Source organism: Oncorhynchus nerka, linkage group LG20 (assembly GCF_034236695.1).
Source record: "Oncorhynchus nerka isolate Pitt River linkage group LG20, Oner_Uvic_2.0, whole genome shotgun sequence".
In the NCBI taxonomy this organism is placed as follows: domain Eukaryota; kingdom Metazoa; phylum Chordata; class Actinopteri; order Salmoniformes; family Salmonidae; genus Oncorhynchus; species Oncorhynchus nerka.
The window spans coordinates 82,542,348-82,567,673 of NC_088415.1; the positions used below are offsets into that span (position 1 = coordinate 82,542,348).

The 25,326-nt window shown below is 49.4% G+C and overlaps 1 protein-coding gene across 2 annotated transcripts; it reads left to right on the forward strand.

Moving 5' to 3' along the window:
- The first annotated feature begins 2,600 nt into the window (after positions 1-2,600).
- On the forward strand, positions 2,601-23,472 carry LOC115128047 (plasmalemma vesicle-associated protein-like). Of its 2 annotated transcripts, none has more exons than XM_065005875.1 (6): positions 2,601-3,901; positions 4,903-4,981; positions 5,651-6,351; positions 7,694-8,225; positions 8,308-8,368; positions 23,192-23,472. In XM_065005875.1, exons 1-6 carry the CDS (start codon positions 3,512-3,514, stop codon positions 23,202-23,204), a joined length of 1,776 nt encoding a protein of 591 aa, XP_064861947.1. In that variant the 5' UTR covers positions 2,601-3,511; the 3' UTR covers positions 23,205-23,472. The 2 variants fall into 2 exon arrangements, with proteins under 2 accessions (XP_064861947.1, XP_064861948.1); XM_065005876.1 differs by having other exon boundaries at positions 5,651-6,273.
- The last annotated feature ends 1,854 nt before the right edge of the window (positions 23,473-25,326 follow it).

Genomic DNA, 25,326 nt, shown 5'->3' on the forward strand with positions numbered 1-25,326 from the left:
TATATGCCCCCTTTATTTATCCTACGGTTCTGACTTGGTGTACAGGGAGAGCACTGGAAGAATGGCCCATGTTCTGAATTCTGTTGCTGTACATTTCACAAGTGCTTAACAAATAGTTATAAACACTAACGTTACGTCCGTCCTAGCTCGCTCATTGTCTTAATCGAAATTACGGATTGCCTCTTATCCGCTTGTTGTCCCCTTATGCCATAGTTTGGACATCTCAATTTTCATTGGAAACCATATTTGTTTAAGCAAGTCAGGCATAACAGTTGTGTTTTTTTAAAGGCAGTAAATGAGGTGCTTCGCTGCCAGACAAGGTTCTGCTGATAGCCAGGTGTAGCAGTGGTAAGATGGGTAAGGTGGGACAGCTTTATGTAGGCCCTAACAGTTTGGAGGCACCGTTTGTCACCTCTATAGTGCAACTAACGTATTGATTAGTGTTGTGTTGTGTAGTGGCTTTGCTGGAATGCATTTCACTTCTTTTTGCCCCATCAAGATTTACATGTTACAATCTTTTAAAGAGGAGAATCACACCATCATTTGTGTAATTCAGTGTGGAGAAAACTTTCTGAGTTTACTAGGTAACGAGAACACAGTAACTCAAGCTACATTTATTGTTTGTCTACATTTTTTATGTTTTGAGGGCAAGTTCTGGTAAATAATGCACTGCTGTAGAAAATCTAAGTGGTTCAAGCCATGATTAATTAAAGACAAATAATCTGATCTAAACAAGCCCAACCATGAATAAGTAAATGCAACCTTTTTACTGGGACGTTCTGTGATGTTTTTCCACCTTGACGGAATACCATCTTTATATATATCCTTCAAATTTGTTGATATTTACTTATTTCTTCTCCAAGAAGCCCGTTCATTCCATCCTTCCATGACACATCCATTTCTAAAATTCTCTCTGATGTTCCATTGATTGGAGGGAAAATTGGTAGCAGGAGTTGCAGTTAACACTAGGTGGCAGTATGTGTTATGGACATAAATAAAGTTACATTCTAATTCAATAACAATCCATGTTAATGATCCTGCCTTGTAGACTCTGCCTCTGAGATCTGAAAGTGTTAGATATGGTGGAAACTAAAAGTAGTATATTGTTCTGTGATATTCCTAAACGGCCGTCTTCAAGATTACAGTGAAGGAGTTGATAGGTTTCTAGGAGGTAGACACACTCAGGGAAACGTTTAAATACATAATGTTCCAACACCTTGTCCCCAAAAATATCAGCTGTTTATATAAATACCAGTTGTTTATGCTCCAGATAAACAGCCCATTTCATTCTCAATATTCAACATTTTGTGTGTACTTCTGTGTTTGTCCCTGATTTCCTGCTTTTGTTCCCATGCTTTATCTGTGATCTGTCCCAATGGTAACAACTCAGATGAGATGGCCAATTCCTTGGTGAATTATTGCTTCCTCTGAAGACAGGGTTGGCACGGCAACAATGGCTGGCAGGCAGGACAAGTTCTGGCTTTCATTCTGCTGCTGTGTTTGGGGTGTCCTGAGAGACTGACTGTCAGCTGCCCACGTCAGCAAGTTGGGTTGAGACGCAGAGCATCAAAGGGTCGCTGGCTCCGATACTTAATGAGAATGTCTGTGGAACAACATGTGCTATGGTCCTGACACTTCTGGTGCCGTGCACCGGAAACCATGTTCATAATGCCGTAAAACAGTTGTTGTTTTTTCTTGGAAATTACAGTAGGTCTTCACAATGTGCCATTTTGAGTTATGGAGGAAGATAATATAGACAGATCAAATCTTCAGAACAGATCATATCTTCAGAACAAACGTTAATGGAGCATTTACCTGTCAAGAGGGGGAAGATTCATGGACCTAACCACCCCACATACTGGTTAACAGTGTCCTTTCCTGACCTTACAACTAATCACAGAGAAGGTAAAGGTTGATGTAGTGTTAAGATCAAGAAAAATTGAAGACCATCATATATGACACAAAAAAACATCCAATTTAAGTGTCCCTAATACCTAGGCACACTAATACATCTTAGTTACGTAGACTGGTAAAGTGTTAGTATAGTGTAGGCACACTAATACATCTTAGTTACGTAGACTGGTAAAGTGTTAATACAGTGTAGGCACACTTTGTTAAATAGGACTGTTACAACTGAAGACTTTTCCTAAAATGTACCTAAGATTATAATCTCCTTCAAAGAAGATCATTTCAGGACCATTATCTCTTGTCACATGTGCTGACATTTACATTTTAGTCATTTAGCAGACGCTCTTATCCAGAGTGACTTACAGGAGCAATTAGGGTTAAGTGCCTTGCTCAAGAGCACATCACCAGATCTTCAGCTAGTCGGCTCCTGGATTCAAACCAGCAACCTTTCATTTACTGGCCCAATGCCCTTAACCGCTAGGCTACCTGTCAAACAAAGGGGCAGCTGGCACCACATGGGGCTAGGGTTGTGTGAATGTGGTCTGAATCACCTCCTGTGTGTGTGTGCGTGCGTGTGTGTGTGTGCGTGATGTTATCCCTAACCCCTGACATGATGTCAAGGAAGGAGTTCCCAGAGTGGGAAGTGTGGTGAGGCGGTTCTAAACTCCTGACCATGTTTACACCTCAGACATAATCCTGTCTTCTCCCTTTCACACCATATTACGCTCAGGAGAGAAAACTTCTGGAACTTTACTATTTGGGCTGTCAATGTGTGCTACCTTAGCTCAGAAGCGGGATACTATCTTCACCACCAGGGTCTGCCTCAGCTATCTCCACTACCAGGGTTTGCATCAGATATCTCCACTACCAGGGTCTGCCTCAGATATCTCCACTACTGGGGTTTGCATCAGATATCTCCACTACCAGGGTCTGCCTCAGATATCTCCACTACCAGGGTCTGCATCAGATATCTCCACTACCAGGGTCTGCCTCAGATATCTCCACTACCAGGGTCTGCCTCAGATAGCTCCACTACCAGGGTTTGCATCAGATATCTCCACTACCAGGGTTTGCATCAGATATCTCCACTACCAGGGTCTGTCTCAGATATCTCCACTACCAGGGTCTGCCTCAGATATCTCCACTACCAGGGTCTGCCTCAGATATCTCCACTACCAGGGTCTGCCTCAGGTATCTCCACTACCAGGGTTTGCATCAGATATCTCCACTACCAGGGTCTGCCTCAGATATCTCCACTACCAGGGTCTGCCTCAGATATCTCCACTACCAGGGTCTGCCTCAGATATCTCCACTACCAGGGTCTGCCTCAGATATCTCCACTACCAGGGTCTGCCTCAGAAATCTCCACTACCAGGGTCTGCCTCAGATATCTCCACTACCAGGGTCTGCCTAAAGTATCTCCCATCTTATCTATTTATTTGGCTTTTTGTTTGGGAAAGAAGAGTTCAGTGCTTGTGGTTTAACGCTCTCTACTTGGTCCTCAAGAAGTGGACCCTATTTGAACCATCTAAATCGGTCTGTGATTGGCTGTTTCTCAGTAAGGGTGTTCTGTACTGTACTGTGCCTCAGAGGCTAAACAGCCATGTACAAAAGCAGTTACTCCCAGGCCAAGTTTGGCTTGGAGGCCAGGAGGAAGATCCAGAAGCCCAGAGGGAAGAGCTGTGGCTACTACATGAGGGTTGTCTTCTTCTTCTCCTCTCTGATCCAGTCACTCATCATCGTCAGCCTGGTGCTCTTCCTGGTCTACGGGAGCTCCCCAGACGCGGCGGCTGAGAGCCGGGTCAAGGACCTGGAGAAGAGCTTCAACCACCTCTCCATTGACAACATCAACCTCCGGCAGCAGGGAAAGAACCTGACGAAGCTCCTGAATGCCACCCTGACTGACAAGATGCGCAACGACAAATATATGATGAGTCTGCGTCAGGTGGCAAACGGGTCTGGCATGTTCATCGCCAATCTCAAAGGACTAGTGGTAAGAACTGAGATTGATGACAAAACCAATGTTCACAGGTCAATGCTAGAGGGGATTTGTGAGGTTGTGTTGGATTTTTGGCACGCATATTTTGAAAAACTGGGTGGATTTTCAATATGTCGATTTTGAATATGCATTACAATGACAGCAGTACATTATATACAGTCGGATCACAGTGACTGGTTTACTGAATATCAAAATGCCAGTTTAGCTGTATTAGTGGATAGGAAAACAAAACATGTGCTACATGATTTTGATTTGAGTGTAATTTAACATAAAACAATATTACATTCAAGTATCTTATACATATCATATAACATATCAATAATTTCAGATAATTTCAGCAAATATAACTGAAAAGGTTAAAACAGTGGTCCTACAGTCATAAACATTAACAATCACTAGTCACTGTATATTCAGATTTAAACTTGACTGTTCATCATTTCTATAGATATATATATATATATATATATATATATATCTTCTTTTGCAACAGTGTCAACAATAATGTGCATGTACAGATGCCGTATCTAATTTGATCATCCTGTTGTTGCGGAAATGGTTCTGCACAGCAGAAAATTCAACAGTGTAGTACATTCAATTTATTTAACTAGGCAAGCCATTTAAGAACAATTTCTTATTTTCAATTATGTCCTAGAAACAGCAGGTTAACTGCCTTGTTCAGGGGCAGAACAACAGATTTTTACCTTTGGGATTTGATCTTGTAACCTTCTGGTTAATAGTCTACCCACTAGGCTACCTGCCAGCCAGGGTGTAAAAAGTTTTTAAAATTACACTTAAAAATGTGATTGATTTGCCCTAATGAAAAAGGGATCAACCTCTACAAAACATGTCCATAATAAAAAAGATGTCTATAATCCACATAATAATTCACATTTTCTGTTTCTGCAGATCCTAAATCTATAGGTGAAATTTTCACTCAAATTATTATTGGTAGACAAAATGTGGTTCTGATGCATGTCTGTTATTAATATCCACAGACTCAGTGTGAAAATGATAAGGGAAGATGTCAGATCCAACTTAGAATGAGCCAATGCTTCAGGGCCATGCCCCCAAATGGTAAGAGACCTGTAAGAAAAACTTTGCTTTGTTGCTCTGCTCTGCACTAGTGTTACATACAGTATTCATGCTCAATCGTCCACTCAGAATCTCATTCTAATAATTCACAGCTAAGCTTTCCTAAACCTATTAGCTTCCCACTGGGCACACACGTGTTGAATCAACATTATTTCCACGTCATGTAAAGGAAATTGCGTTGAACAAACGTGGAATAGATGTTAAATTGACATCTGTGCCCAGTGGGTTTCCTAACTGGTGCTTCTTTGGACAAGAATAAGCATAGTGCAAATTACAACTTTGCAATGATCTTTTGTCTTCACTATTGTTGTTGTTACAGAAGTGAGAATACAAATAGTGAAATTATAATAAAAGTTATTTATTCGCCATTCTGAATTTACTTCAAACCAATGCAGTGCCGGGATTCAATCCAAGCTGCATTGTAGCGAGCTTGATTTAAAGGTTCATTTCTATTGCGCCCACATATGCACTGTGAATGCAATCTCCGCAAACGCAGGAACTTTGCCTTTAAAAGGTGCAATACGGACAGTGCTCCTCTGATTGAATCCCGGACTAAATCTGATCCTGGTTCCGAAGTATGAACGTAAACGTTTTCTCTTTCTTCTTTATGTTCTTCAAAAACTTGTATATGCAACAACAATAATATGCAAGAAAACCAGGTCCAGCAGCTGGAGCAGTTGCTAAAGCTAGTGAGCTCCAACTTCAGTCAGACGGTGCAGTTCATGAAGATGGAGATGGAGAACACAGCCATGGACCGGGACACCCTGACCCTGGAGGCCATTTCCCTCCGGAGGGACAAGACCTTCCTGCAGAGACAACTGGAGGGCTACAGGAAGAAGTGCAAGGAGGACTTTGTCCAATCCCTGGCTGGTATCTCCGACGTCTCTAAAGCCTTCCTGTTGAAGATCAACAACCTTCTGCCCAATGTCAGCCCCTTCCTGCTCACCTGCGAGAAGCAGCTCCACCACCTGGACCAGATCCGCAACAACTGCACCGGTCTGTCCCGCGAGGTGGAGAACAAGTTCCAGCAATACCTGAACAAGGTGGGCTCTCAGATGTCAGAGATTGAGGATTGCAGTGCCAGGCTGCAGGCAGATAAAGACCAGCTGAAGGAGGTCTACAACTGGTGCAGCTACAACCGCAGTGCCATGGCCCTGGAGCACCGCGAGAAGCTTCAGAAGACCCAGGAGAAATACGACCGAGAGACGGAGAGGCTGCTGATGGATAGCAGAAGGCTGCAGGGGGACAAGGAGCTACAGGAGACGGCAATGAAGGTGAAGGAGGGCGAGATCGGCATTCTCAAGGACAAGATGAATAACCTCAACACCTCACTGGTCAACTGTGGCTCCAGAGTAAGGGAAGCTCTATCGCGTGTTATTACACCAGGCTTTCATCCAACTCATTGATAAGTGGCGGTAGATAACAACAGAAATCCTTTAGAAGTCAAACTGGGGCCAGAAATGGTTTCCGTCATTAGTGTGAAGAGATAGAGTTGGTACGCTGGTCAAAAGATCTAACCATGTAAATGAGAGCTGCAGGAACTCCTCATAAGATTTTTTTTATGACAATTAGCTGTAATAAAATACATTAGTGTAAGAAATAGGTTGTTGTCATGCTTTACATTAAACTGGGGGGCTCCTGAGTGGCGCAGCAGTCTAAGGCACTGCATCTCAGTGCTTGAGGTGTCAACACAGACACTCTGTATCACAACCAGCTGTGATTGTAAGTCCCATAGGGCAGCACACAATTGGCCCAGGTTTGGCCAGTAATTGTAAATGTTTGTTTACCTTTATTTAACTAGGAAAGTCACTTAAGAACAAATTCTTTTTTTCAATGACAGCCTAGGAACAGTGGGTTAACTGCCTGTTCAGGGACAGAACAACATTTTGTACCTTGTCAGCTCAGGGATTTGAACTTGGAACCTTTCGGTTACTAGTCCAACACTCTAACCACTAGGCTACCCTGCCAACCCATAAGGATTTAACTTGCCTGCTTTTTTATTTTTTATTATTGTCCAAATTTGCACTGTATGTGCAGGCATGAGTTTGCATCAATTCAAGTAATGGGCACATTCAAACATGATGTTTTCTTTCTTACAATAAAATAAATCATTGTGCTTTCATAATGCTCTCTGAAGTAAATACGCCTTGCACTGTTTTGGACCATAGAGATGTTTTATTTTTGGTATCTTATTAGGATCCCAATTAGCTACTACTAAAGCAGCAGCTACTCTTCATGGGGTCCATACAAAACATAAACCATAACATAATACAAAACATCAATAGACAAAGACAGAACTACATACATTTAAAAAGATAAGTATACACGCTTTCATACATTTATGCCTTCATAAACTTCTGATCATAAAATGTGTATGATCAGAATAGACACTATGACACTTCCTCCAGTACCAATCTCATCAATCTAGCAGGGGTCCCACTATGATACTGGAGGAAGTGTCAATCTCATTCCAAAAAAACAATGCAGGGAACTCGAGGATAGGTAAAGCCCCCACTGGCTGGTAAAGTGCCACAGTCTATAATATACATTTGGTGGTCATGTAATAATAAACATGATATGTTTGTGCAATTATTATATTTGAATATGCTAGATAAACAGCACTGTTATATGTTGAAGTATTTTCACATACCGGTACTAACTAAACATGATTTTCTTTGTGTTATTATGTTTCAGACCGGAATGGGTAACCCAGGAATGTCCGGAGCAAATCAGACTGGACCCTGGAGTAGCAGGCATGGGATGGGTGACCCTGGCTCAACTGGGAATGGGTTTGGCAGGGCAGGGTCAAGCTCAAGAGGGCTTGAGTCCACTGGGATGGGTTCAAAGCCAGGCTCAACTAACCAATTTGGTAATAAAGGAATGGGAAGGACAGGGTCAAGTTCAAGTTCTACTGCATTGGGTTCGTTAGGGCCAGAAAAAGTGTGGGCAGGTCGAACAGGGACAGGCGCGACAGGAGAGTTGGGTGCAATGGGTTACACAGGGATGGGTGAGGCAGGGTCGAGTGCAACAGGGCAGGGCAACAGGGGGCCAACCAAAATGGGTTTGGAGGCTACAGGTGGGTGGGGTTCCACAGGAATGGGTAACACAGGGATGGGTAACACAGGACACGGCAACACAGGACTGGGTAGGTCCGGGTCAAGTGCTTCGTCATCATCAGGCGCCACAAGGATGAACGGTTCAGGAATGGACGGCTCGAAAGGTTTAGGTAAGATATAAAAATAACTTCTTATAAACACTGTGATATACTATGGACAATGTCTTATGTTGTTGTTCTGTTGTTTCTACAGCACATATCAATCAACACTTACGAGAACTGCAGCAGTATTCTAATGCCGACTCCGGCTCAGAGTGAGTTCATATACCCTCTGGGTATTTAAGTGAATCTTAAATAAATGTATTAAGTTCTGTTGCTAAGAATGCCAAGATTAGCATCTTACTGGAACTTTTAATTCAACATGGCTGAGACAAATGTTGATTATGACATTAGAATGGAATCTAAATGTGACAGAGCAAATGTTGATTTGTAATGAGTCATAGAGCCTTTACTTTAGAGATTAGTTTTAGCTCCATATTAAGTAGTGAAATTGGTTAAAAAATCACAACATGCACTTAAAATTGACGTTACAAAAAAGCCAGTCAGTCAATAAATAATATAATAATACTTGTATGAAAGGTTTTAATCTTTAGCTCACAATCTGTGGATAATAAACGTTTAAGAAAGGTAAAAAAATTACGTAAAACATCACAGCACAATTGAAAAATATATGGCACATGGAAACCAAACAAGGGTGGTCTATAGTGATAGGTGGGATGGGCTGAGTGTGGCTGAGGGTTGGTCTATGGTGATAGGTGGGATGGGCTGAGAGTGGCTGAGGGTTGGTCTATGGTGATAGGTGGGATGGGCTGAGAGTGGCTGAGGGTTGGTCTATGGTGATAGGTGGGATGGGCTGAGAGTGGCTGAGGGTTGGTCTATGGTGATAGGAGGGATGGGCTGAGTGTGCCTGAGGGTTGGTCTATGGTAATAGGTGGGATGGGCTGAGAGTGGCTGAGGGTTGGTCTATGGTGATAGGTGGGATGGGCTGAGTTTGGCTGAGGGTTGGTCTATGGTGATAGGTGGGATGGGCTGAGAGTGGCTGAGGGTTGGTCTATGGTGATAGGTGGGATGGGCTGAGAGTGGCTGAGGGTTGGTCTATGGTGATAGGTGGGATGGGCTGAGAGTGGCTGAGGGTTGGTCTATGGTGATAGGAGGGATGGGCTGAGTGTGCCTGAGGGTTGGTCTATGGTGATAGGTGGGATGGGCTGAGAGTGGCTGAGGGTTGGTCTATGGTGATAGGTGGGATGGGCTGAGTGTGGCTGAGGGTTGGTCTATGGTGATAGGTGGGATGGGCTGAGAGTGGCTGAGGGTTGGTCTATGGTGATAGGTGGGATGGGCTGAGAGTGGCTGAGGGTTGGTCTATGGTGATAGGTGGGATGGGCTGAGAGTGGCTGAGGGTTGGTCTATGGTGATAGGTGGGATGGGCTGAGAGTGGCTGAGGGTTGGTCTATGGTGATAGGTGGGATGGGCTGAGAGTGGCTGAGGGTTGCTCTATGGTGATAGGTGGGATGGGCTGAGAGTGGCTGAGGGTTGGTCTATGGTGATAGGTGGGATGGGCTGAGAGTGGCTGAGGGTTGGTCTATGGTGATAGGTGGGATGGGCTGAGAGTGGCTGAGGGTTGGTCTATGGTGATAGGTGGGATGGGCTGAGAGTGGCTGAGGGTTGGTCTATGGTGATAGGTGGGATGGGCTGAGAGTGGCTGAGGGTTGCTCTATGGTGATAGGTGGGATGGGCTGAGAGTGGCTGAGGGTTGGTCTATGGTGATAGGTGGGATGGGCTGAGAGTGGCTGAGGGTTGGTCTATGGTGATAGGTGGGATGGGCTGAGAGTGGCTGAGGGTTGGTCTATGGTGATAGGTGGGATGGGCTGAGAGTGGCTGAGGGTTGGTCTATGGTGATAGGTGGGATGGGCTGAGAGTGGCTGAGGGTTGCTCTATGGTGATAGGTGGGATGGGCTGAGAGTGGCTGAGGGTTGGTCTATGGTGATAGGTGGGATGGGCTGAGAGTGGCTGAGGGTTGCTCTATGGTGATAGGTGGGATGGGCTGAGAGTGGCTGAGGGTTGCTCTATGGTGATAGGTGGGATGGGCTGAGAGTGGCTGAGGGTTGCTCTATGGTGATAGGTGGGATGGGCTGAGAGTGGCTGAGGGTTGGTCTATGGTGATAGGTGGGATGGGCTGAGAGTGGCTGAGGGTTGCTCTATGGTGATAGGTGGGATGGGCTGAGAGTGGCTGAGGGTTGCTCTATGGTGATAGGTGGGATGGGCTGAGAGTGGCTGAGGGTTGGTCTATGGTGATAGGTGGGATGGGCTGAGAGTGGCTGAGGGTTGCTCTATGGTGATAGGTGGGATGGGCTGAGAGTGGCTGAGGGTTGGTCTATGGTGATAGGTGGGATGGGCTGAGAGTGGCTGAGGGTTGGTCTATGGTGATAGGTGGGATGGGCTGAGAGTGGCTGAGGGTTGCTCTATGGTGATAGGTGGGATGGGCTGAGAGTGGCTGAGGGTTGGTCTATGGTGATAGGTGGGATGGGCTGAGAGTGGCTGAGGGTTGCTCTATGGTGATAGGTGGGATGGGCTGAGAGTGGCTGAGGTTGGTCTATGGTGATAGGTGGGATGGGCTGAGAGTGGCTGAGGGTTGGTCTATGGTGATAGGTGGGATGGGCTGAGAGTGGCTGAGGGTTGCTCTATGGTGATAGGTGGGATGGGCTGAGAGTGGCTGAGGGTTGGTCTATGGTGATAGGTGGGATGGGCTGAGAGTGGCTGAGGGTTGCTCTATGGTGATAGGTGGGATGGGCTGAGAGTGGCTGAGGGTTGGTCTATGGTGATAGGTGGGATGGGCTGAGAGTGGCTGAGGGTTGGTCTATGGTGATAGGTGGGATGGGCTGAGAGTGGCTGAGGGTTGGTCTATGGTGATAGGTGGGATGGGCTGAGAGTGGCTGAGGGTTGGTCTATGGTGATAGGTGGGATGGGCTGAGAGTGGCTGAGGGTTGCTCTATGGTGATAGGTGGGATGGGCTGAGAGTGGCTGAGGGTTGGTCTATGGTGATAGGTGGGATGGGCTGAGAGTGGCTGAGGGTTGGTCTATGGTGATAGGTGGGATGGGCTGAGAGTGGCTGAGGGTTGGTCTATGGTGATAGGTGGGATGGGCTGAGAGTGGCTGAGGGTTGGTCTATGGTGATAGGTGGGATGGGCTGAGAGTGGCTGAGGGTTGCTCTATGGTGATAGGTGGGATGGGCTGAGAGTGGCTGAGGTTGGTCTATGGTGATAGGTGGGATGGGCTGAGAGTGGCTGAGGGTTGCTCTATGGTGATAGGTGGGATGGGCTGAGAGTGGCTGAGGGTTGCTCTATGGTGATAGGTGGGATGGGCTGAGAGTGGCTGAGGGTTGGTCTATGGTGATAGGTGGGATGGGCTGAGAGTGGCTGAGGGTTGGTCTATGGTGATAGGTGGGATGGGCTGAGAGTGGCTGAGGGTTGCTCTATGGTGATAGGTGGGATGGGCTGAGAGTGGCTGAGGGTTGCTCTATGGTGATAGGTGGGATGGGCTGAGAGTGGCTGAGGGTTGGTCTATGGTGATAGGTGGGATGGGCTGAGAGTGGCTGAGGGTTGCTCTATGGTGATAGGTGGGATGGGCTGAGAGTGGCTGAGGGTTGGTCTATGGTGATAGGTGGGATGGGCTGAGAGTGGCTGAGGGTTGGTCTATGGTGATAGGTGGGATGGGCTGAGAGTGGCTGAGGGTTGCTCTATGGTGATAGGTGGGATGGGCTGAGAGTGGCTGAGGGTTGGTCTATGGTGATAGGTGGGATGGGCTGAGAGTGGCTGAGGGTTGGTCTATGGTGATAGGTGGGATGGGCTGAGAGTGGCTGAGGGTTGGTCTATGGTGATAGGTGGGATGGGCTGAGAGTGGCTGAGGGTTGGTCTATGGTGATAGGTGGGATGGGCTGAGGTTGGTCTATGGTGATAGGTGGGATGGGCTGAGGGTTGGTCTATGGTGATAGGTGGGATGGGCTGAGAGTGGCTGAGGGTTGCTCTATGGTGATAGGTGGGATGGGCTGAGAGTGGCTGAGGGTTGCTCTATGGTGATAGGTGGGATGGGCTGAGTGTGGCTGAGGGTTGCTCTATGGTGATAGGTGGGATGGGCTGAGTGTGGCTGAGGGTTGGTCTATGGTGATAGGTGGGATGGGCTGAGTGTGGCTGAGGGTTGCTCTATGGTGATAGGTGGGATGGGCTGAGTGTGGCTGAGGGTTGCTCTATGGTGATAGGTGGGATGGGCTGAGAGTGGCTGAGGGTTGCTCTATGGTGATAGGTGGGATGGGCTGAGAGTGGCTGAGGGTTGCTCTATGGTGATAGGTGGGATGGGCTGAGAGTGGCTGAGGGTTGGTCTATGGTGATAGGTGGGATGGGCTGAGTGTGGCTGAGGGTTGCTCTATGGTGATAGGTGGGATGGGCTGAGAGTGGCTGAGGGTTGCTCTATGGTGATAGGTGGGATGGGCTGAGAGTGGCTGAGGGTTGCTCTATGGTGATAGGTGGGATGGGCTGAGAGTGGCTGAGGGTTGGTCTATGGTGATAGGTGGGATGGGCTGAGAGTGGCTGAGGGTTGCTCTATGGTGATAGGTGGGATGGGCTGAGAGTGGCTGAGGGTTGCTCTATGGTGATAGGTGGGATGGGCTGAGAGTGGCTGAGGGTTGCTCTATGGTGATAGGTGGGATGGGCTGAGAGTGGCTGAGGGTTGCTCTATGGTGATAGGTGGGATGGGCTGAGAGTGGCTGAGGGTTGGTCTATGGTGATAGGTGGGATGGGCTGAGAGTGGCTGAGGGTTGCTCTATGGTGATAGGTGGGATGGGCTGAGAGTGGCTGAGGGTTGCTCTATGGTGATAGGTGGGATGGGCTGAGAGTGGCTGAGGGTTGGTCTATGGTGATAGGTGGGATGGGCTGAGAGTGGCTGAGGGTTGCTCTATGGTGATAGGTGGGATGGGCTGAGAGTGGCTGAGGGTTGCTCTATGGTGATAGGTGGGATGGGCTGAGAGTGGCTGAGGGTTGGTCTATGGTGATAGGTGGGATGGGCTGAGAGTGGCTGAGGGTTGGTCTATGGTGATAGGTGGGATGGGCTGAGAGTGGCTGAGGGTTGCTCTATGGTGATAGGTGGGATGGGCTGAGAGTGGCTGAGGGTTGCTCTATGGTGATAGGTGGGATGGGCTGAGAGTGGCTGAGGGTTGGTCTATGGTGATAGGTGGGATGGGCTGAGAGTGGCTGAGGGTTGCTCTATGGTGATAGGTGGGATGGGCTGAGAGTGGCTGAGGGTTGCTCTATGGTGATAGGTGGGATGGGCTGAGAGTGGCTGAGGGTTGGTCTATGGTGATAGGTGGGATGGGCTGAGAGTGGCTGAGGGTTGCTCTATGGTGATAGGTGGGATGGGCTGAGAGTGGCTGAGGGTTGCTCTATGGTGATAGGTGGGATGGGCTGAGAGTGGCTGAGGGTTGGTCTATGGTGATAGGTGGGATGGGCTGAGAGTGGCTGAGGGTTGGTCTATGGTGATAGGTGGGATGGGCTGAGAGTGGCTGAGGGTTGGTCTATGGTGATAGGTGGGATGGGCTGAGAGTGGCTGAGGGTTGGTCTATGGTGATAGGTGGGATGGGCTGAGAGTGGCTGAGGGTTGGTCTATGGTGATAGGTGGGATGGGCTGAGAGTGGCTGAGGGTTGCTCTATGGTGATAGGTGGGATGGGCTGAGGGTTGCTCTATGGTGATAGGTGGGATGGGCTGAGAGTGGCTGAGGGTTGCTCTATGGTGATAGGTGGGATTGGCTGAGAGTGGCTGAGGGTTGGTCTATGGTGATAGGTGGGATGGGCTGAGAGTGGCTGAGGGTTGCTCTATGGTGATAGGTGGGATGGGCTGAGAGTGGCTGAGGGTTGCTCTATGGTGATAGGTGGGATGGGCTGAGAGTGGCTGAGGGTTGGTCTATGGTGATAGGTGGGATGGGCTGAGAGTGGCTGAGGGTTGGTCTATGGTGATAGGTGGGATGGGCTGAGAGTGGCTGAGGGTTGGTCTATGGTGATAGGTGGGATGGGCTGAGAGTGGCTGAGGGTTGGTCTATGGTGATAGGTGGGATGGGCTGAGAGTGGCTGAGGGTTGGTCTATGGTGATAGGTGGGATGGGCTGAGAGTGGCTGAGGGTTGCTCTATGGTGATAGGTGGGATGGGCTGAGGTTGGTCTATGGTGATAGGTGGGATGGGCTGAGAGTGGCTGAGGGTTGCTCTATGGTGATAGGTGGGATGGGCTGAGGGTTGCTCTATGGTGATAGGTGGGATGGGCTGAGGGTTGCTCTATGGTGATAGGTGGGATGGGCTGAGAGTGGCTGAGGGTTGCTCTATGGTGATAGGTGGGATGGGCTGAGAGTGGCTGAGGGTTGCTCTATGGTGATAGGTGGGATGGGCTGAGAGTGGCTGAGGGTTGCTCTATGGTGATAGGTGGGATGGGCTGAGAGTGGCTGAGGGTTGCTCTATGGTGATAGGAGGGATGGGCTGAGAGTGGCTGAGGGTTGCTCTATGGTGATAGGTGGGATGGGCTGAGAGTGGCTGAGGGTTGCTCTATGGTGATAGGTGGGATGGGCTGAGAGTGGCTGAGGGTTGCTCTATGGTGATAGGTGGGATGGGCTGAGAGTGGCTGAGGGTTGCTCTATGGTGATAGGTGGGATGGGCTGAGAGTGGCTGAGGGTTGCTCTATGGTGATAGGTGGGATGGGCTGAGAGTGGCTGAGGGTTGCTCTATGGTGATAGGTGGGATGGGCTGAGAGTGGCTGAGGGTTGCTCTATGGTGATAGGTGGGATGGGCTGAGAGTGGCTGAGGGTTGGTCTATGGTGATAGGTGGGATGGGCTGAGAGTGGCTGAGGGTTGGTCTATGGTGATAGGTGGGATGGGCTGAGAGTGGCTGAGGGTTGGTCTATGGTGATAGGTGGGATGGGCTGAGAGTGGCTGAGGGTTGGTCTATGGTGATAGGTGGGATGGGCTGAGAGTGGCTGAGGGTTGCTCTATGGTGATAGGTGGGATGGGCTGAGGGTTGGTCTATGGTGATAGGTGGGATGGGCTGAGAGTGGCTGAGGGTTGCTCTATGGTGATAATTGGTGGGATGGGCTCTGGTGATAGGTGGGATGGGCTGAGGGTTGCTCTATGGTGATAGGTGGGATGGGCTGAGAGTGGCTGAGGGTTGCTCTATGGTGATAGGTGGGATGGGCTGAGAGTGGCTGAGGGTTGCTCTATGGTGATAGGTGGGATGGGCTGAGAGTGGCTGAGGGTTGCTCTATGGTGATAGGTGGGATGGGCTGAGAGTGGCTGAGGGTTGCTCTATGGTGATAGGAGGGATGGGCTGAGAGTGGCTGAGGGTTGCTCTATGGTGATAGGTGGGATGGGCTGAGAGTGGCTGAGGGTTGCTCTATGGTGATAGGTGGGATGGGCTGAGAGTGGCTGAGGGTTGCTCTATGGTGATAGGTGGGATGGGCTGAGAGTGGCTGAGGGTTGCTCTATGGTGATAGGTGGGATGGGCTGAGAGTGGCTGAGGGTTGCTCTATGGTGATAGGTGGGATGGGCTGAGAGTGGCTGAGGGTTGCTCTATGGTGATAGGTGGGATGGGCTGAGAGTGGCTGAGGGTTGCTCTATGGTGATAGGTGGGATGGGCTGAGAGTGGCTGAGGTTGCTCTATGGTGATAGGTGGGATGGGCTGAGAGTGGCTGAGGGTTGCTCTATGGTGATAGGTGGGATGGGCTGAGAGTGGCTGAGGGTTGCTCTATGGTGATAGGTGGGATGGGCTGAGAGTGGCTGAGGGTTGGTCTATGGTGATAGGTGGGATGGGCTGAGAGTGGCTGAGGTTGGTCTATGGTGATAGGTGGGATGGGCTGAGAGTGGCTGAGGGTTGGTCTATGGTGATAGGTGGGATGGGCTGAGAGTGGCTGAGGGTTGGTCTATGGTGATAGGTGGGATGGGCTGAGAGTGGCTGAGGGTTGCTCTATGGTGATAGGTGGGATGGGCTGAGAGTGGCTGAGGGTTGGTCTATGGTGATAGGTGGGATGGGCTGAGAGTGGCTGAGGTTGCTCTATGGTGATAGGTGGGATGGGCTGAGAGTGGCTGAGGGTTGCTCTATGGTGATAGGTGGGATGGGCTGAGAGTGGCTGAGGGTTGCTCTATGGTGATAGGTGGGATGGGCTGAGAGTGGCTGAGGGTTGGTCTATGGTGATAGGTGGGATGGGCTGAGAGTGGCTGAGGGTTGCTCTATGGTGATAGGTGGGATGGGCTGAGAGTGGCTGAGGGTTGCTCTATGGTGATAGGTGGGATGGGCTGAGAGTGGCTGAGGGTTGGTCTATGGTGATAGGTGGGATGGGCTGAGAGTGGCTGAGGGTTGCTCTATGGTGATAGGTGGGATGGGCTGAGAGTGGCTGAGGGTTGGTCTATGGTGATAGGTGGGATGGGCTGAGAGTGGCTGAGGTTGGTCTATGGTGATAGGTGGGATGGGCTGAGAGTGGCTGAGGGTTGCTCTATGGTGATAGGTGGGATGGGCTGAGAGTGGCTGAGGGTTGGTCTATGGTGATAGGTGGGATGGGCTGAGAGTGGCTGAGGGTTGCTCTATGGTGATAGGTGGGATGGGCTGAGAGTGGCTGAGGGTTGGTCTATGGTGATAGGTGGGATGGGCTGAGAGTGGCTGAGGGTTGGTCTATGGTGATAGGTGGGATGGGCTGAGAGTGGCTGAGGGTTGCTCTATGGTGATAGGTGGGATGGGCTGAGAGTGGCTGAGGGTTGGTCTATGGTGATAGGTGGGATGGGCTGAGAGTGGCTGAGGGTTGCTCTATGGTGATAGGTGGGATGGGCTGAGAGTGGCTGAGGGTTGGTCTATGGTGATAGGTGGGATGGGCTGAGAGTGGCTGAGGGTTGGTCTATGGTGATAGGTGGGATGGGCTGAGAGTGGCTGAGGTTGGTCTATGGTGATAGGTGGGATGGGCTGAGAGTGGCTGAGGGTTGGTCTATGGTGATAGGTGGGATGGGCTGAGAGTGGCTGAGGGTTGCTCTATGGTGATAGGTGGGATGGGCTGAGAGTGGCTGAGGGTTGGTCTATGGTGATAGGTGGGATGGGCTGAGAGTGGCTGAGGGTTGGTCTATGGTGATAGGTGGGATGGGCTGAGAGTGGCTGAGGGTTGGTCTATGGTGATAGGTGGGATGGGCTGAGAGTGGCTGAGGGTTGGTCTATGGTGATAGGTGGGATGGGCTGAGAGTGGCTGAGGGTTGCTCTATGGTGATAGGTGGGATGGGCTGAGAGTGGCTGAGGGTTGCTCTATGGTGATAGGTGGGATGGGCTGAGAGTGGCTGAGGGTTGCTCTATGGTGATAGGTGGGATGGGCTGAGAGTGGCTGAGGGTTGCTCTATGGTGATAGGTGGGATGGGCTGAGAGTGGCTGAGGGTTGGTCTATGGTGATAGGTGGGATGGGCTGAGAGTGGCTGAGGGTTGGTCTATGGTGATAGGTGGGATGGGCTGAGAGTGGCTGAGGGTTGCTCTATGGTGATAGGTGGGATGGGCTGAGAGTGGCTGAGGGTTGCTCTATGGTGATAGGTGGGATGGGCTGAGAGTGGCTGAGGGTTGGTCTATGGTGATAGGTGGGATGGGCTGAGAGTGGCTGAGGGTTGCTCTATGGTGATAGGTGGGATGGGCTGAGAGTGGCTGAGGGTTGGTCTATGGTGATAGGTGGGATGGGCTGAGAGTGGCTGAGGGTTGGTCTATGGTGATAGGTGGGATGGGCTGAGAGTGGCTGAGGGTTGCTCTATGGTGATAGGTGGGATGGGCTGAGAGTGGCTGAGGGTTGGTCTATGGTGATAGGTGGGATGGGCTGAGAGTGGCTGAGGGTTGGTCTATGGTGATAGGTGGGATGGGCTGAGGGTTGGTCTATGGTGATAGGTGGGATGGGCTGAGGGTTGGTCTATGGTGATAGGTGGGATGGGCTGAGAGTGGCTGAGGGTTGCTCTATGGTGATAGGTGGGATGGGCTGAGAGTGGCTGAGGGTTGCTCTATGGTGATAGGTGGGATGGGCTGAGTGTGGCTGAGGGTTGCTCTATGGTGATAGGTGGGATGGGCTGAGTGTGGCTGAGGGTTGGTCTATGGTGATAGGTGGGATGGGCTGAGTGTGGCTGAGGGTTGCTCTATGGTGATAGGTGGGATGGGCTGAGTGTGGCTGAGGGTTGCTCTATGGTGATAGGTGGGATGGGCTGAGAGTGGCTGAGGGTTGCTCTATGGTGATAGGTGGGATGGGCTGAGAGTGGCTGAGGGTTGCTCTATGGTGATAGGTGGGATGGGCTGAGAGTGGCTGAGGGTTGGTCTATGGTGATAGGTGGGATGGGCTGAGTGTGGCTGAGGGTTGCTCTATGGTGATAGGTGGGATGGGCTGAGAGTGGCTGAGGGTTGCTCTATGGTGATAGGTGGGATGGGCTGAGAGTGGCTGAGGGTTGCTCTATGGTGATAGGTGGGATGGGCTGAGAGTGGCTGAGGGTTGGTCTATGGTGATAGGTGGGATGGGCTGAGAGTGGCTGAGGGTTGCTCTATGGTGATAGGTGGGATGGGCTGAGAGTGGCTGAGGTTGCTCTATGGTGATAGGTGGGATGGGCTGAGAGTGGCTGAGGGTTGCTCTATGGTGATAGGTGGGATGGGCTGAGAGTGGCTGAGGGTTGCTCTATGGTGATAGGTGGGATGGGCTGAGAGTGGCTGAGGGTTGGTCTATGGTGATAGGTGGGATGGGCTGAGAGTGGCTGAGGGTTGCTCTATGGTGATAGGTGGGATGGGCTGAGAGTGGCTGAGGTTGCTCTATGGTGATAGGTGGGATGGGCTGAGAGTGGCTGAGGGTTGGTCTATGGTGATAGGTGGGATGGGCTGAGAGTGGCTGAGGGTTGCTCTATGGTGATAGGTGGGATGGGCTGAGAGTGGCTGAGGGTTGCTCTATGGTGATAGGTGGGATGGGCTGAGAGTGGCTGAGGGTTGGTCTATGGTGATAGGTGGGATGGGCTGAGAGTGGCTGAGGGTTGCTCTATGGTGATAGGTGGGATGGGCTGAGAGTGGCTGAGGGTTGCTCTATGGTGATAGGTGGGATGGGCTGAGAGTGGCTGAGGGTTGGTCTATGGTGATAGGTGGGATGGGCTGAGAGTGGCTGAGGGTTGGTCTATGGTGATAGGTGGGATGGGCTGAGAGTGGCTGAGGGTTGGTCTATGGTGATAGGTGGGATGGGCTGAGAGTGGCTGAGGGTTGGTCTATGGTGATAGGTGGGATGGGCTGAGAGTGGCTGAGGGTTGGTCTATGGTGATAGGTGGGATGGGCTGAGAGTGGCTGAGGGTTGCTCTATGGTGATAGGTGGGATGGGCTGAGGGTTGCTCTATGGTGATAGGTGGGATGGGCTGAGAGTGGCTGAGGGTTGCTCTATGGTGATAGGTGGGATGGGCTGAGAGTGGCTGAGGGTTGGTCTATGGTGATAGGTGGGATGGGCTGAGAGTGGCTGAGGGTTGCTCTATGGTGATAGGTGGGATGGGCTGAGAGTGGCTGAGGGTTGCTCTATGGTGATAGGTGGGATGGGCTGAGAGTGGCTGAGGGTTGGTCTATGGTGATAGGTGGGATGGGCTGAGAGTGGCTGAGGGTTGGTCTATGGTGATAGGTGGGATGGGCTGAGAGTGGCTGAGGGTTGGTCTATGGTGATAGGTGGGATGGGCTGAGAGTGGCTGAGGGTTGGTCTATGGTGATAGGTGGGATGGGCTGAGAGTGGCTGAGGGTTGGTCTATGGTGATAGGTGGGATGGGCTGAGAGTGGCTGAGGGTTGCTCTATGGTGATAGGTGGGATGGGCTGAGGGTTGGTCTATGGTGATAGGTGGGATGGGCTGAGAGTGGCTGAGGGTTGCTCTATGGTGATAGGTGGGATGGGCTGAGGGTTGCTCTATGGTGATAGGTGGGATGGGCTGAGGGTTGCTCTATGGTGATAGGTGGGATGGGCTGAGAGTGGCTGAGGGTTGCTCTATGGTGATAGGTGGGATGGGCTGAGAGTGGCTGAGGGTTGCTCTATGGTGATAGGTGGGATGGGCTGAGAGTGGCTGAGGGTTGCTCTATGGTGATAGGTGGGATGGGCTGAGAGTGGCTGAGGGTTGCTCTATGGTGATAGGAGGGATGGGCTGAGAGTGGCTGAGGGTTGCTCTATGGTGATAGGTGGGATGGGCTGAGAGTGGCTGAGGGTTGCTCTATGGTGATAGGTGGGATGGGCTGAGAGTGGCTGAGGGTTGCTCTATGGTGATAGGTGGGATGGGCTGAGAGTGGCTGAGGGTTGCTCTATGGTGATAGGTGGGATGGGCTGAGAGTGGCTGAGGGTTGCTCTATGGTGATAGGTGGGATGGGCTGAGAGTGGCTGAGGGTTGCTCTATGGTGATAGGTGGGATGGGCTGAGAGTGGCTGAGGGTTGCTCTATGGTGATAGGTGGGATGGGCTGAGAGTGGCTGAGGGTTGGTCTATGGTGATAGGTGGGATGGGCTGAGAGTGGCTGAGGGTTGGTCTATGGTGATAGGTGGGATGGGCTGAGAGTGGCTGAGGGTTGGTCTATGGTGATAGGTGGGATGGGCTGAGAGTGGCTGAGGGTTGGTCTATGGTGATAGGTGGGATGGGCTGAGAGTGGCTGAGGGTTGCTCTATGGTGATAGGTGGGATGGGCTGAGGGTTGGTCTATGGTGATAGGTGGGATGGGCTGAGAGTGGCTGAGGGTTGCTCTATGGTGATAATTGGGATGGGCTGAGGGTTGCTCTATGGTGATAGGTGGGATGGGCTGAGGGTTGCTCTATGGTGATAGGTGGGATGGGCTGAGAGTGGCTGAGGGTTGCTCTATGGTGATAGGTGGGATGGGCTGAGAGTGGCTGAGGGTTGCTCTATGGTGATAGGTGGGATGGGCTGAGAGTGGCTGAGGGTTGCTCTATGGTGATAGGTGGGATGGGCTGAGAGTGGCTGAGGGTTGCTCTATGGTGATAGGAGGGATGGGCTGAGAGTGGCTGAGGGTTGCTCTATGGTGATAGGTGGGATGGGCTGAGAGTGGCTGAGGGTTGCTCTATGGTGATAGGTGGGATGGGCTGAGAGTGGCTGAGGGTTGCTCTATGGTGATAGGTGGGATGGGCTGAGAGTGGCTGAGGGTTGCTCTATGGTGATAGGTGGGATGGGCTGAGAGTGGCTGAGGGTTGCTCTATGGTGATAGGTGGGATGGGCTGAGAGTGGCTGAGGGTTGCTCTATGGTGATAGGTGGGATGGGCTGAGAGTGGCTGAGGGTTGCTCTATGGTGATAGGTGGGATGGGCTGAGAGTGGCTGAGGGTTGGTCTATGGTGATAGGTGGGATTAAAGAGTTTGTTTGGTAAAGTATTATTGTTATGTGACTGCTTTATATAAAAGTACCAAGCATGTAAAATGTGTTTGTAAAATGTATGTAGTTGAAGTCGGAAGTTTACAAACACCTTTGCCAAATACATTTAAACTCAGTTTTTCACAATTCCTGACATTTAATCCTAGTAAAAAGTCCATGTCTTAGGTCAGTTAGTATCACCACATTATTTTAAGAATGTGAAATGTTAAAATAATAGTAGAGAGAATGATTTATTTCAGCTTTTATTTATTTCAACACAGTGGGTCAGAAGTTTACATTACAATCAATTCGTATTTGGTAGCATTGCCTTTGAATTGTTTAACTTGGGTCAAACGTTTTGGGTAGCTTTCCACAAGCTTCCCACAATAAGTTGGGTGAATTTTGTCCCATTCCTCCTGACAGAGCTGGTTTAACAGAGTCAGGTTTGTAGGCCTGCTTGCTTGCACACGCTTTTTCAGTTCTGCCCACAAGTGTTTGATGGGATTGAGGTCAGGGCTTTGTGATGGCCACTCCAATACCTTGACTTTGTTGTCCTTAAGCCATTTATCCACAACTTTGGAAGTATGCTTGGGGTCATTGTCCATTTGGAAGACCCATTTGTGACCAAGCTTTAATTTTTTGACTGATGTCTTGCAGTTGCAAACCGTAGTCTGGCTTTTTTATGGCGGTTTTGGAGCAATGGCTTCTTCCTTGCTGAGGGGCCTTTCAGGTTATGTCGATATAGGACTTGTTTTACTGTTTTACTGTGGGCCTTGTTATTCTGGGATTGATTTGCACTTTTCGCACCAAAGTACGTTCATCTCTAGGAGACAGAACGCATCTCCTTCCTGAGCAGTATGACGGCTGCGTGTTCCCATGGTGTTTATACTTACGTACTATTGTTTGTAAAGATGAACGTGGTACCTTCAGGCATTTGGAAATTGCTCCCAAGGATGAACCAGACTTGTGGAGGTCTACAATTGATTTTCTGAGGTCTTGGCTGATTTCTTTTGATTTTCCCATGATGTCAAGCAAAGAGGCACTGAGTTCGAAGCTAGGACTTGAAATACATCCACAAGTACACCTCCAATTGACTCAAATTATGTAAATTAGCCCATCAGAAGCTTCTAAAGCCATCACATCATTTTCTGCAATTTTCCAAGCTGTTTAAAAGGCACATTCAACTTAGTGTAGGTAAACTTCTGACCCACTGGAATTGTGATACAGTGAATTATAAGTGAAATAATCTGCCTGTAAACAATGGTTGGAAAAACTATAGTTTGTTAATAACAAATCTGTGGAGTGGTCAAAAAAACAGTTTTAATGACTCCAACCTAAGTGTATGTAAACTTCCGACTTCAACTGTATATGTAGCAGAAAAGCTATAAAAATAAAAAATATATTTGTCCTCTGAAGAGGGTGGATGGGTTAATAAATAAAACATTTGTTTAAAAATTTAAAAAGAAAAGGAGTTAAATTGGCCTATTGAAACTTCAATTCTGTGGTAAATCTGTTGATTCTACAGATTCCCTAAACATCTTAATAGGGGGTTAAGTTTATGAATTGTATATTATGAATTGTTTATGAATTGTAAATTAGATTATGTAAGAGGGCATGGATATGAGAGAAATGTTTTACAAAAAGCCTGCTGACTGCAGTTGATGCAATTAACTGAACAATGATCTCTGTTATTTCTTCTTGTCTGCAGAGTCTCTGGGTAATCCATGAAATTTCAGAGGAAAATGGAGGAAAACCTATAAAACCCAGTCTCCTCATATTGAGTTCTGGTTTGTCAATATACAGTACCAGTCAAAAGTTCACCTACTCATTCCAGGGGTTTTCTTTATTTTTTACTATTTTCTATGTTGTAGAATAATAGTGAAGACATCGAACTATGAAATAACACATATAGAATCATGTAGTAACTAATTTTTTTAACAAATCTGTTTTCAATGTACTGTATATACTTTTATTAAAAACTAAGGAGTACTTCTTGCAAACCTGGTTCTATGAATTAAGTGTGATGACTTCCACGTTTAAGGTCGGGGAGAGCGAGGTATGTTGTCACACTTTTTGCTGTCTAACATTTACTTGGCACAATACATCACAATGGTATAAATGTCATACCGAACAAAAGAAGGAAGTCTTGGGAACATATTTTGTGTTCATTACATCTTCATATCTTATTTCAGTAGGGAATTGTAGACCGTTAAATAGAGTGTACTTCTGACAATTTGCCCCATCCGCAGGTACATTGTCACACAAGTTGTCACATTGGATTATCAACAAATAAGAACAACTAATTAATTGTGAATATTGATTTTAATTTCAAATTCAAAACCAAATTCAACTTCATTAAAGAAGTCAAAATAAAAACAATCATGCCTAGAGAATCTGGCAAATCATGCCTTTCAATAAAAACAATCATGCTGTCAGAGCACACATTCATTAACTTTACTTTGAACTTTGAAATCGAATGTTCTCCGGCGTGCACATAGATCCACGGTAATTGTTGGAATCGGAATGTAATGTAATGCTGCAGATAACTTGCTTAAATGTTTAATGTCTTAACGAAACAGAGGTGGTGTTTAAACACACTAATGCACTAATGCACTAATGCACTAATGCACAGTTTTGTAACGGCCTATACGACACACATCCGTATCTGACTAATCAGACTCCTCTTCAGAGTCACAGTTCTGGCATACATAAATTGCCTGGCCGGAGGTACAAGCATCATGGGCCCATTTGTTGCATCTCACACACTTCACCCAAGTCTCCTTTGGAAGGCTGATTATAGATGTCTCCACACACCCAGTCTCCTTTGGAAGGCTGATTATAGATGTCTCCACACAGACGAGGCAGAAGCACTCTTCTTCATCTGATGAACTCTTCTACGATTTTTCTTTTTTTAGCTGGCTTCTTGTTTTTGCTAGATGGTGGGTTATTCTCTTCCATTTCTAGGGCTTCACTGGTGTGTCAGTTAGAATTGCTGTTTTGTGCCGTTTTCCTCCTTCGCAAGCTTGTTTTCGGGGACCAGCTTTTGGAAATGTCCGGATGTCCTCTGCAGTTCGTAGTCCACTGTCACCAATGGCATTGCTGGGTAAGGATGACCTGGTGCTAGCATAAGAACTGGGCAAGTCTGTGTCTGAGCTCGTGCTAGGCAGGGCTGGAATAGTGCTGGGGCCTGGCAGGTTGGTGCTGGGGCCTGGCAGGGCTGGAATAGTGCTGGGGCCTGGCAGGTTGGTGCTGGGGCCTGGCAGGGCTGGAATAGTGCTGGGGCCTGGCAGGTTGGTGCTGGGACCTGGCAGGGCTGGAATAGTGCTGGGGCCTGGCAGGTTGGTGCTGGGGACTGGCAGGGCTGGAATAGTGCTGGGGCCTGGCAGGTTGGTACTGGGACCTGGCAGGTTGGTGCTGGGGCCTGGCAGGGCTGGAATAGTGCTGTGCCCTGGCAGGACGGTGCTGGGGCTTGGTAGGGATGGAATAGTGCTGGGGCCTGGTAGGGATGGAATAGTGCTGGGGCCTGGTAGGGATGGAATAGTGCTGGGGCCTGGTAGGGATGGAATAGTGCTGGGGCCTGGTAGGGATGGAATAGTGCTGGGGCCTGGTAGGGATGGAATATTGCTGGGGCCTGGCAGGACGGTGCTGGGGCCTGGTAGGGATGGAATAGTGCTGGGGCCTGGCAGGACGGTGCTGGGGCCTGGCAGGGCTGGAATAGTGCTGGGGCCTGGCAGGTTGGTGCTGGGGCCTGGCAGGGCTGGAATAATGCTGTGCCCTGGCAGGACGGTGCTGGGGCCTGGCAGGGCTGGAATAGTGCTGTGCCCTGGCAGGACGGTGCTGGGG